This window comes from Ictalurus punctatus, chromosome 14 (assembly GCF_001660625.3).
Source record: "Ictalurus punctatus breed USDA103 chromosome 14, Coco_2.0, whole genome shotgun sequence".
NCBI lineage: Eukaryota > Metazoa > Chordata > Actinopteri > Siluriformes > Ictaluridae > Ictalurus > Ictalurus punctatus.
Window position 1 is genome coordinate 10,896,042 of NC_030429.2, and position 12,801 is coordinate 10,908,842.

Here is a 12,801-nt window from a genome sequence, read left to right on the forward strand (position 1 = left end):
TGCTCATGCATTTAGGTGGGTGCCTTACAGTACTTGATGCACGGTTTGCCATCAACCAATCTTGCTATATTTTAATAATGTTAATAGGCACAGGAAATGAAATATGACAGTTATACTAAAAATTATTCAAATAATATGATAGTAATATGAGGGAAATTACATCTTTATAAAACCTGACCTACCATAAAAGAAGAATATTTGACATTGACCATTTATGAGCATCATTATAATGCAATTATGGAACACACACACACACACACACACACACACACACACACACACACACACACACACACACACACATAATATATTTATATATAATCAGCAGTGTTGGATGAGTCTAACTACCTCAATAAGCAATAATAATAATAAGGAACTGTCAAAAATATTCAAACCTGAAATCTAGCCCCCTAGCTACGCCTACCGTGACAAGAATAATGGTAGTTAAGATGAAGAAATTCATGTGAACAGGTAAAGGAATTTAGGCAACATATTTTTACTCAGATCATGACCTTTCTGATTTACCTCTCTATGTGCATATGTATGTATGCAAAGAGAAGGAGAAGTAACATCTACTCTTGTTCCTATGGTTGCGATAACCAAAGACAGTTCCTCTTTGCTGTCTCACAATTCTCAGTTAGTGTGTTATAGATCCAGCACCTACTGTGATAATAACAAATGAAATGGAGATGAATGTCAGTCACCGACCTTGAAAAAGGAAAGATGAACATAACAATGTTAGATCCTTCTGCCAAAAAGAGCAGTGTGTACTTTTTATAGCTCTCTGAGGGGCCAGTAGTGGCTGTCTTTCCCCAACTGACCCTGCCACTCTAAACTCAGGCCCAGATGAAGAATTCAGAGGCCCCTGGGCACAGTGTCTTGTAGGCCCCTGGGCCTGTGCCCATAATGGCCATTGGATAATCCGGCCCAGTCTACACTGTATGCCTTTTAAAGAGAAAAATGCAGATCTTCCTGGGGGTAGAGCTAATTTCCGGGTGAGAAACATTTAAGCAGATGCTCTTTATGGAAAAGCGAGCTGGATTCATTGGATGGTTTTATTGCACAGTGGTGCAATGGCTAGCATTGCTGTCTCACAGCTCCACGGTCCCTGGTCCCTGGTTTGATCCTGATCTCAGCTTACTGTCTGTGTGATGTTAAATTACTCCTAGGTGTGAAGGGTGTGTGAGTGGTGCCCCGTGATGGACTGCCATCACATCCAAGGTGTGTTTCTGTGTTGTGCCCAATTGAGGCTGTGGATTGAATGTAACCCTAACCAGGCTAAAGCAGTTACTGAAACCGAATGGATGAATGAACTCTGAAGTATTTAGAGTGGTATGGTGTTGTTATTATTATTCTTAATACCACTAGTGTTAGAGTGTAGTTTACAGTAGCTGATATGTTTGAATAATCCATCCATTTTCTATACTGCTTATCCTACACAGAGGGAGCCTGGAGCCTACGTCAGGAAGCTCTGGTTATAAGGTAGGGGACACCCTGGACGGGGTGCCAACCCATCGCACGGAACAATCACAGACTACAGACAATGTGGAAATGCCAATCAGCCTACAACACATGTCCTTGGACTGGGGGAGGAAACCGGAGTGCCCAGGGGAAACCCCTGAAGCACAGGGAGAACATGCAAACTCAAATTCGAATCCCAACACCAGAGGTACAAGGCAAGTGTGCTAGCCACTAAGCCAACATATCCCCAACGTTTGAATAATACTGTACATTTCTTCTGCACATTTTACTCTCTCTCTCTCTCTCCCTCAACTGTTTTATGCCTATTGCTTTGAATTGTGCCCTTTTAAGTATCCTCTCTTCTAACTCCCTCTATTTTACATCTGTTTTAAGCTTCCTGTTTTAATGTGACCATCAATAAACCCACTGGTTAAAGCGAAAAGGCTTAATATTTTATTCACACTCTCCTTACGTGTAAAGCCGGGTTCACACGGTATGATTTTGGCTACGATTTGGTCGTGTGAAGCCGGGTGCACACTGTGCGCTTTTTAATAGTCCTTTGTGACTGTTGCTTGTCAAACTGTACGAACATCATCCCCACTGTAAGCCACGTCACACTGTAGGATCTCAGCTGTCATTAATGTCCCACTGTACAACAGTCAAGACGCATGCAAGAAGACTGTAGGGAGTAGGAGAAGTTACTCTACAGGACCGTGCCTCAAATCTTCTAACACTGGCAGAATTTAATCTGCGAAAAAATTTGATCGCACTGGCCATTAATCGGCTGTCGGGGAACATGTCGGGGAACTAGCGATCAGAGACTACAGATTTTGGCCTAAGATTACAGGAATCTTTTAGGATTCTCAAAATTTGTCTCAGACGACCAAATTTTGGCCGGAATCGTAGTGTGAACCCAACTCGAGACAAGTTTTGAGAATCCTAAAAGATTCTTATAATCCTAGGCCAAAATCTGTACAGTTCCCTGACATGTTCCCCGACAGTTGATTAATGGCCGTTGCGATCAGATTTTTCCTCTGATTAAACTCTTCGTGTCAGAAGATTTGAGGCACGGTCCTGTAGTGTGGCTTCTCCTACTCCCTACAGTCTTCTTGCGTGCGTCCTGACTGTCGGACATTAAAGACAGCTGAGATCCTACAGTGTGACGTGGCTTACAGCGGGGATCATGTCTGTACAATCTGACAAGCAACTGTCGCAAAGGACTATTAAAAAGCGCACAGCGTGGCCCGGCTTTAATCCGAAGTCCTCAGCACTGCACCAGCAACTCGTGTTTTGCGGCAATGAGACCATCCCACTGATTGGTGCGCTCACGTGTCAATCATGTACAGCCGCTCTGTAATTGGTGAACTCCTTGTCCAATCGTGGTCCAGCGATGCGGCAGTTCCCACCACCCTTTGCGCTGGAGACCGGCTGCTCCCAGAGCCACAGTCTCAGCAGCCGAGAGGAGGCGAGAGATCAGACACTTACACAATGCTCCTCGGACCATAAACACTCCGCTCACCTGCTGCAGCTCTTCCTGTTCCTGCTACTGCTACTGCTGCCAAGGAGACTGGAGACACAACGACGCACTGAGTTCATCGCTTAAAAACAAAAACAATAACAACAAAAACTATCCGTGAAGAGAGAGAGAGAGTGAGAGAGTGAGTGACGGGAGGAGGCAGGCAGCGGAACCGGGAATAGGACACCACCACCACCACCACCTTCATCCTCCCCATCATCAGAGGTTAAAGAGGATCACTCTGTCTGTCCTCTGTCTCTTTTTAGAAGACCAACATGTCCACGTCCGGGAAAGAGAACAGTGCCGCCCAGCATGCCAATTACGTGGGACCGTACCGCTTGGAAAAGACGCTGGGGAAAGGACAGACAGGTTTGTCCTTATACCTCATCTCATCCAAACAGCAGTTCTCTTTTCCTCTTAATCGCATTCAGACTGAAAACTTTATTTTAGTTCCCTCGATCATCAGTACCAAGGTGTAGCCTTTTTTACCCTTTAGACTACTAAATTAACAACCATGCAAGTGGAGGACAGTCTGACCCGCTTCTGGTTTTATTTATTAGAGGCGAATGTAAAGGTATTTATGTGTTGCCTTTAATCTTTTCCTTGTGCAAATGTGTATATATGTGTGTGTTAGGATGTATAAGCCCAGCCCAGGCACACAGCCCTTAAATGGGATGATGAATTGCAACTTGCTCTGGTTCTTTATTATTACTATTATTACTATTATTATTATTATTATTATTATTATTATTATTATTATTATTTTACACCATGCCTCAGATTGACAGAATGCTTTAAAATGCACATCCAGTCTCCCTATCCTATATGATCAACACCTTCCTGGTCCTTAGTTGCACATGAAACGGTTCACGTTACCTTGTTGCCATGCTGCTTGTGTGAATCGGGATGGTGAGACTGCCACATCGTCTAATCTGTCCTATGTGCTGTGGTCACGTTGGACGAAATCTGGACTGGATTAGTCATTGTGACCTTGCGAGAGCTGAAAAGTGATGCAACACTCCGGGCTGTTGTCCGGTGGCCCCGCATGGGAGAAGGCAGGGTTCTCCATCTGTCCTCTCTGGTGCTTAGATTTGGCCTCAGATCACCAGGCGAGACCAGGGCTGGAGTGAGGCAGAGAAAAATAAGGGCTGGCTTTTTTCCGGCTTGTCTTTACTGTTGGTTCTGGTGCACGTCATTCATTCATCATCGCTTTCTTACATGCCGTTACTGGAGAACATATCTCTGCGTTCCCTAATTTTTTGCGTTTCCAATATTTTAGTGTTTTTGCTGCTCTAACATGCTTGACTCAACTCCTCAAATTAAGAAGGTTGTCATGATGTTAAATGTGGTGCTTTAGTGCTGGGAAATCATCCGAATGTGTAGTGCAGGATGGCTTCACGAGCAGGACTGAAAAACACTGACTTAATCTAATGTAAGGTCCTCTCTGGTGTTGGAGTTTGGTATTTTCCCTGCACCAGGACATCCCGGTCTTCTTAACCATTACTGAAACTGGAGTGCGCTTCAGTTCACAGAGTTAGTGATTCCCAAAACAGTTCTTGGGCTCCCCAGAGAATTCACACTTTTGCACTTTTTAACACACATTTTTGCTCTTTCTCATCTCATCAAGCCACCAAGAGAACACATAATCCACAGTTCCACGGTGTGGCGAGCTGGAAAAACAAAAACGCCAATCTAAGTGGTTTTCAATCGTGGTCCTAGGGTTTACTCGCACTTTACGTTTAAGTGCTTTCCCATAGACCATACAGTTTAAGATCTTGTTGTTTACCGTCATTAAATTCTCTGCTGTTTAAGTAGCTTCTTACATTTACATTTATTCATTTCGCAGACACTTTTATCCAAAGCGACTTACAAATGAGAAAATACAAGCAAAGCTTCTTAATTCAGTGGGTTACAGTTGAGTGCAAAAGCTTGCATGCACAGAAATCTAGTGTGATCGATTACACAGACATTTCTTTATTATTTAATGTGCATATTAAGATATTACTAGGATCCCATACATTCTGTTGATTTTGCGTTATATTTTGGATTGTTGTCTTCTCGCGGATACAACCACATTGCATTATTAGCTCAATTCAGATCAGACTTTTGCCGTGAAGTCCCAAGATTTGAGTTTGAAAATCAAAAGTCATACCTGTACTAGAACGAGTCTAGTCAGTCCCTACAGGATTTCGCAGTTTTGCGGTTGCAGAAATTAACGCAGAATCAGTCAAACGCCGCAATATTTGGAGGAGCTTGCATTTGTTCGATATGACAGATAGCAGATTTTCAGAAGATTTGGTCCAAGATGCGTCATGGGACATCATCACAATCGTAGCCCCCTTCGATTCATGCGTGTACAGCTAAAAGGTCTCATTTACCAACAAACATCACTCAGTACGTTTACATGGACAACAATAATCCGATATTAACCCGATTAAGACGATACTCTGATTAAGAAACTAGCATGTAAACAGTGATTATTTATGACTTTAATCCGATTAAAGTCATACTCGAAGTAAACACAAATCAAATTAAGACATGTGTAGTATTCCTGTTTTAGTCACATTATCGACGTGCATTAAAGACATGTAAAAACCCTAATTACACGATTAAGGTCGTGTGGGAGTTTTCACCACATTTTGCGACAGGACACGTACACACACGGCAGTGCTCAACCGTTTAGCGGTAAACAAGAGAGCACGGCTGCGTCCGAAGTCACGTACTTACCTGCTATATAGTAGGTGAGATACATGTATTTCAGCTAATATACAGTAGGTAAGTACGCGGTTTGGGACGCAGCCCATGGCTTCAAGCAGTCATCTATTTGCACGTGCAGCATGACAAATAATTAACTCCACTTGAAGCTTTCCTAAAATTAAAAATAAAAACACTGTATATGGTACTTTAACGAAGTCCAACTGTATGTCGACACGTGAAATTCTGGAGGAACGTCAGACGGCGTGGCGTGGGGACGTAATAACGTGTGCCGTTAATCGATCTCCGTTCTATAACATGTAAAACGGGAATATGACAGGAATATTCTAAAATCGATTATTGTCTATTTAGAATATTGTCTTATTCAGAATAAGGGTAATAATTAGATTACTGCTGTCCATGTAAACGTAGTCACTTTGAAAGAGCGTGTAAAACAATTTTGTGCACTTGAAATTTAGCCAATTCAACTAGTTTCCTGCAAAAAAAGAAGAGGCACAAAACTCTGCAAATTGTATCGCAAATTTCGCAGGAAAAAGCCGTGGCAAAATCAAGCATTTTTGGCCGCAACAATCACAGAACAAAAGAAATCCTGTACGGACTGACTAGTCCTCAGCAAACCCCGAGCCACACTTATTGAACCGTTGCGGATCTCCAGTGTTGTAGCATGTCAGGAGCTTAGAGCAGTAAAACACGGATGCATAGACAGAGGACTGTGGGTGTGACTGTGACTGACACTTTGGCTATGCACCTGTCCCTGTACCCACACTATCTATTTCTGTGTATGTCCTCGCCTATACATACATATAGCACATGGAAGCCAAATACACATGACAAATGTCACACACTCCACATGACAAACCTTTAAAAACAGTATGTGGCTTATAGTTATGTGATTGTGCATGTGTGAGAGCAGATCATAGAGCATGGTTTACAGACTGACTCTGGGTGTGTACTGTACAGTTGTTCTTTTTAAAATTTTAATAGTATATAGCGGTCGGCCTGGGCCGATCTCCGGTGTCAAACAATGATGTCATTATGTGATTAAAGTCCCACAGCATGTCTGTAATCTCCCATGCTAAAATCTCTCTCACATGGATCAAGAGGCAGCAGGAACACAAATTCCACTGTTTACTGTTAAATGCCTAAAAATAAAAGTCTCTCCAGTCTTTCCCACATGGAGCATTGTGCATATATTTAACATATCACTGAAATTCGGCCTAAAGTGGGAAACGCCGAAACAAAAACGAAAAAAGCGTCAGCCTGCCTATTGTACAAAAACACCCCGTGGCACCTGCATGACACGCTGTAAATCTGTTGTCTTCAGTTGCTAGGTAATCATTTTTAATAAAACGAATTGTTGGCCGACTCTGTTAGAAGTCCATTTTAGCATACCTACTGTGAATGTTGGTTTAATCACAGGTTGCATCAAATGAGCACAAGCCACTAACCGATTGTTGTTGGCCTTAATTGTCACAGTACGTTGCTGGGAACTCCAGTCTCATGTGACCCAGCTTTACCATATGGCATTACTTTACTGCCAGTTTCTTTTCCTCTCATACTCCACACTCCTGCTCACACTTTCAGTTGCTTTGATTGTACTCTATGTACCATGAAATCCTTCAATATATGCACTGTGCATTATGTATTTCTATAGAAAGTGTGTGCAGGTGCTTAAATTCGTTCTGATTGTTATATATACAAATCGTTATATGCTCTCACGCTCAGATTTTATTCTCCTTACTGTTGGATTCTCCGTGAATCTGAGTATGAATGTAAGGTTTAATGTGCACGGTTCTTGAAAGGAGGAAATTGCCTGAGAGCATCATATGCTGTTTTTTTTTTTTTTTTTTTTTTTAAATATATAAGCATACCATTGGATAATAATGATAAATTTGAATTTACACACACGCACAGCAAGCAAAATCCTGCTGACGCTTGTGTGTTGTGTGCTTGCCTTGTCAGTAAATTAACAGCATATCACTGTTTTGGGTAGAAGCCTATCTAGCTTATCTGCAATCATAAAATTAACCAGCACAAGCAATTCGGAAAGCCTCGTGTAAGCACCGACGCCATAAAAATGACTACTTCTGCCATCTTTGGATTTTCCCCCTTTTCCCTGTCCATGTGCAGCGGCGCCTGTAGTAAGGGCTTATTGAGTCCTGCATGGCTGCTTCTTGCTCGTGCTGGAGCTGAAGCTCTGATACAGTGGCTGTGCTTCAGTGCAGGAGATTCTGCAGGAGGCTCCCTCAAGAGCAATTAACCCCATGTGGCCGTCTGAAAGTAAAGCCAGCCTGGGTCTTCCGTGACAACTTTGTTTGTCTAGACGGTTTATTCGGGCAAGGTAGGGTTTTGATTTAATTGCTGAAGAAGCAAGCAAGGGAAAATCTTGTAGTCTTTATTCATTAATTAATAATATTGGGCGTTTTTTTTTCTTCATTCCATATAAATATATCCCATATAAAGAGATTCATTTTTGCAACCCAAAAGTGCAATAAAGTATGTTAACAGAAATATGCATATACAAATATGCTGTACATATACATACTCTAGAGAATTAATAAGCAAATTAAAAGAATTAATTAAGAGAATTAGACTGAGGGCTTAGTTTTTTGTTAAAGAATGTACAAAAAATTCCCATTATAATGTCAAGTTGTATGATAAAGCACATATAACAACGATACTGTCCTGAAATACTGCATATAGTGTTTTTGAATTCTCAGATCAGAAGGCATTGATTCATTTCCTAAATTAATTTCACTTTTACAGCACACTGAAATAATTTTCTTCACATATCCCAGCTTGTTAGGAAGTTGTTAAGAAGGTTAAGGACCCAAAAGCTGGGCGATGATGGGGCTTGAACCCCTGCCCTTCTGATCAGTAACCCAGAGTCTTAACCCTTGAGCCACCACTGCCCGTTTCTATAGCAACACCTCATCCTCAGGAGCTTGTAATGCCGACCCTTCACATAATCGAAGACTAATAATAAATAGATTACAAACGTGGTTAATTAGCAAATACAACCCCGATTCCAAAAAAGTTGGGATGCTGTGTAAAATGTAAATAAAAACAGAATGCAATGTTTTGCAAATCTCGTATAAAGCCATATGTTATTCACAATAGAACATTGAAAACATGTCTAATGTTTAAACTGAGGAAATGTACCATTTTAAGGGAAAAACGAATGAGGTAATTTTGAATTTGGTGGCCGCAATACGTCTCAAAAAAGTTGGGACGGGGACAACAAAAGGCTGGAAAAGTAAGTGTAAATAATAATAATAATAAAAGTAAGTGAAAAGAAACAGCTGGAGGTTAATTGGCAACAGGTCAGTGACATGATTGGGTATAAAAAGAGTATCTTCGAGAGGCAGAGTCTCTCAGAAGTAAAGATGGGCAGAGGTTCACCAATCTGCCAAAAGCAGTGTCTACAATTTGTAGATTAGATTAATAATGTGTAATTTAACAGTTGAGTCTGAGTTTCCTAGCACTATTTTTATTTGACTGTCCAATAGGAATATGTCTGTATTTTTTGTATTCGGTCTTGTACCTGGCTATGAGTTATGATACGTTTGGTGTTGGGGAAAAAAACCCAAACAAACTAAAAACCAACGCATTTTGTATCAGAAAGCTCAGGTTTAGGTTTCAGCTCCCTGTCTCTGCATGGAGGCAGTTTTTAATTTGACTATGAGTAATAACTGCCGATCAGTGAGTCGGATCAATAAAACCTCTTACAGCTGTTCCAGCAGTACAGATCCATACCATTTCATTTCGGATTGGATGATGATGAATGCACTGGGGAGAAATCAGTACTCTCGGGTGGTTAGGGCAGCTCATGTGAGCCGATGTGAAGTACACTGCCAGAGAAAGTCTGTTCTTTTTGAGCCTACGGTTCATTCAGATGTTAAGGTTCCTGTAATCATTATTTTCCTTGATATTCATTTGCAAGACTGCGCATTCTTATTCCACTCATGGCATGTGAGGCTCCTAATTTATTAGCTGACATGAGCTCGAGAAGTATCGATGTAACATCATCTCTGGGTGAAGCACCTAGTCAAGTGCGTGCTTTCTAACATGCTTTTCCGTGCTGCCTTACCAGGCAGCGATGGACATTTGCCTGGCTTCAGCAGCTCAACTTGGTGTGTTAGATGGAGCAGAATAAATGTGAAAGTAAAGGTGTGACTGTGTACTTAAATACCCATTTGAGGCACCAGTATCTGAATGCTGAAATGACAGCTCGGATTTTTGTTACGCTGTACAGCCGCATGAAATCTGTGAGAAAATATCCATCCATCCATCCATTGTCCGTACCGCTTATCCTACACCCGGAGACTATCCCAGGGAACTCTAGACACAAGGCAGGGGACACCCTAGACGGGATACCAACCCATCACAGGGCACAATCAAATACCAGTCAGCCTACAATGAATGTCTTTGGACTAAGGGAGGAAACCAGAGTACCCGGAGGAAACCCCCAAAGCTCAACCAGGACATGTAAACTCGAGACCCAGTCCCAGAGTGCGAGGCATTTAATAATCCAATGAGATTCAATGAGATCTGTGGACGTGATAACTTTCATGAGGGTTGAATTGTAATCAACACCAGAGCACATGGTTTTACAGTAGGGTGGAAGTCTGAAATATTGCGCTGACATCCAGTAACGCTTTTGTTTCACATTTATTCATTTTGTTCATTATTTCTCTATATTGCATCTGACAAATACATCATGATGTGCACATTTTATTTCAAGTGCGTATGGAGCAGCAGGGAAGAAAGGATGCACTGAGAGTAGGGTGAAGTGTGAGGACTCCACCCTGGTGCTCTGTCATGTCTGGACTGTTATACTTCAGAGATTACACATGGGTGGGGATTGTGCTGGGTTGGGGTGGGATCGGATGATTCGGTATCCTTTTTTTTCTTTCTTTTTTTTCCTCCAGTTTTGTCCTTTAAGAAATGCAGTGCACTGGTGACGTCCTCTCCATCTCTGATTTCTGTGGTAGAGTGCCTCTGTGCTTCCAGTCAGTGTTACACACGTACAAAAAAAACAAAGCAGAAATTGAAAAATGAATTTGTGCTCAGTAATATGACTATATAATATGGATATTGCAGTAAATCCTGTATGAAACACTGTTGAGATCATCATTAGTGACGTATTAGATTGGACATTACGCTGAATATTTATTTTACCCATTTTTTTTTTCCAAGAACACATCTGAATTGTAATCAATATATATTAAGTAAAATATTCTTTTTTTTTTTTTTATATGAAAATGTCTTCAAATGTTAATGCAAAATCAAGCAAATGAATGCAAATCAAGCAAAACTCTGCAGTATCAAGAGGAGCTTGCAATTGCAGATTTGGGCCAAGACACGTTATCTGACGTCATCACAAAGCCGAATTCGATTCACATGCATCAAACGTGAGCACAGCTAAAAGGACTCCTAAACCAACAATTCAATTCAAGTAGTTTTCCGCAAAAAAAACAAACAAACAAAAAAACAAGTTGCATTGCAAATTTAAAAAAAAAAAAAAAAAAAAAAGCAGGAGCAAAATCAAACATTTTTGGCTGCAACAATCACAAAAAAAGCTAATTTTTAGAGCTAACTGGATAATGCGAAATGTTTATTGGTTCCAGAGCATTAAATCTCAATCCTTGTGACAAATAGGGGTTCACATTTTATTTGCCTGTTTGTTTGTATACCATGGTGACATGTTTATTATTTTAAGTGTAATTATCTTTAAATTTAGCATTTGAAATGTCCACTCAATGGGACTATATTGAGTCACAGAATCATGTGTACAGTATAACGTAGACTGTGAGAGAAGGTTTTTCTTTTTTTTTGTTTTTCGTCTTCCAATTTTCTGGCTGAATGACCAATAATGCTGACTGCAATATTGGACGAAAACAATTGTGATTATCGTTTTAGCTGTAATTTTGCAGAAAACGAATGTCTGTTTTCTGTTCCTCAACCTGGCCCTAGTTCAGTATGTAATGCCAGTATCTGTTTAAAGTTTGGGCAGGTCGTTTTGGATTCTGTTTAGGGTATAATGCACCATGTCACAAATTCATGTTGCCCTGCTGCTTTTTCTGACACCAGTAGGAAAACTGGCAGAATTGTTGCAGAACGAAGGGGCTGCCACGGTCAATTTCTCTCAATTTGAACCCTATCAAATGTTTATTTGCTGTGCTCTCACCAGACTGTGCTGCTTGTTGCTTCTCCACATTAAGTTTTTTTTTTTTTTTTTTTGCTTCCCCCACCCTGAATGTGGATATGCTAATGACAAGGTTTGATCACGCTCAATGACTTTGAGTTTGTTACATGCAATGCTTGGCTGCATCTTTCAGGTCCAATCTGGAGCGTTCCCTCGTCTGGACTTTCATACTGACCTTGTCTGAAGCGGCTTCTGTCTAAGGTGCCTTGAATTTTGGATGGGGTTTGGAATACTGCTCATTCTGATTGGTTTGGCAATATGTTTTTGGTATTGGACAGGGAAAGGTGGTCAGTGGAAGAGAACATTTTTTTTCATTAAATTCTCATTAAGCAAATGAGTTCACTCCCAGATCTGTGCAAGTAAGATTGAATGGCTTTTCTTCTCGTTGAGTGTGCAATATAGCGCTCACTAATCCTGATTTGGTATTATTTGACATTTAATGTCAACCAAAACCTACAAATGAAATTTCAGCAAAATGTTTCCAAAAGGCACAAAATTGCTTTTTTTGGCAGTAATCATGAACACTTATACCGTGACTTGAGGATTAATATTCCTATGAAGCTTATCGTATTCCTCAGTATCTGATTTCCGAGAGAGTCAAAATGTGGAAAAAGAAACGGAAGAGCACTCGATGTATTAAAAGATTTTGAGAAAAGTGTATGGTGGCACAGCGGGTAGTGTATGGGACATGTGATTCTTTTAAAGTTAGTGTACAAGTTTTGATGCGTATCTTAGTTCTTCTCTTCTTCGCGAAATACTCACAACTCTGAGGTCCATGAAATATCAGTTGTCTTTATGTATTCTTCAGACTCAGTCAAGTTTCAAGTTTCTGCCAGTCATCTTACAATACAATCCACTTGCTTTACCACATCTTTTCAACAATGTATTTGTTTACTAACAT

At 40.8% G+C, this 12,801-nt stretch overlaps 1 protein-coding gene across 3 annotated transcripts in view; it reads left to right on the forward strand.

Annotated features, from left to right (window-relative positions):
• Positions 1-2,887: 2,887 nt before the first annotated feature.
• Positions 2,888-12,801, forward strand: part of brsk2a (BR serine/threonine kinase 2a) — a 237,398-nt gene continuing 227,484 nt past the window's right edge. Inside the window, exon 1 of one of the 3 annotated variants that reach the window (XM_017485650.3) lies at positions 2,888-3,346. In XM_017485650.3, coding sequence (XP_017341139.1) covers positions 3,253-3,346 — 94 coding nt within the window. In that variant the 5' untranslated portion in view covers positions 2,888-3,252. The remainder of the gene's footprint in view (positions 3,347-12,801) is intronic. The other 2 variants (XR_006983679.2, XM_017485653.3) reach the window with 2 other exon arrangements.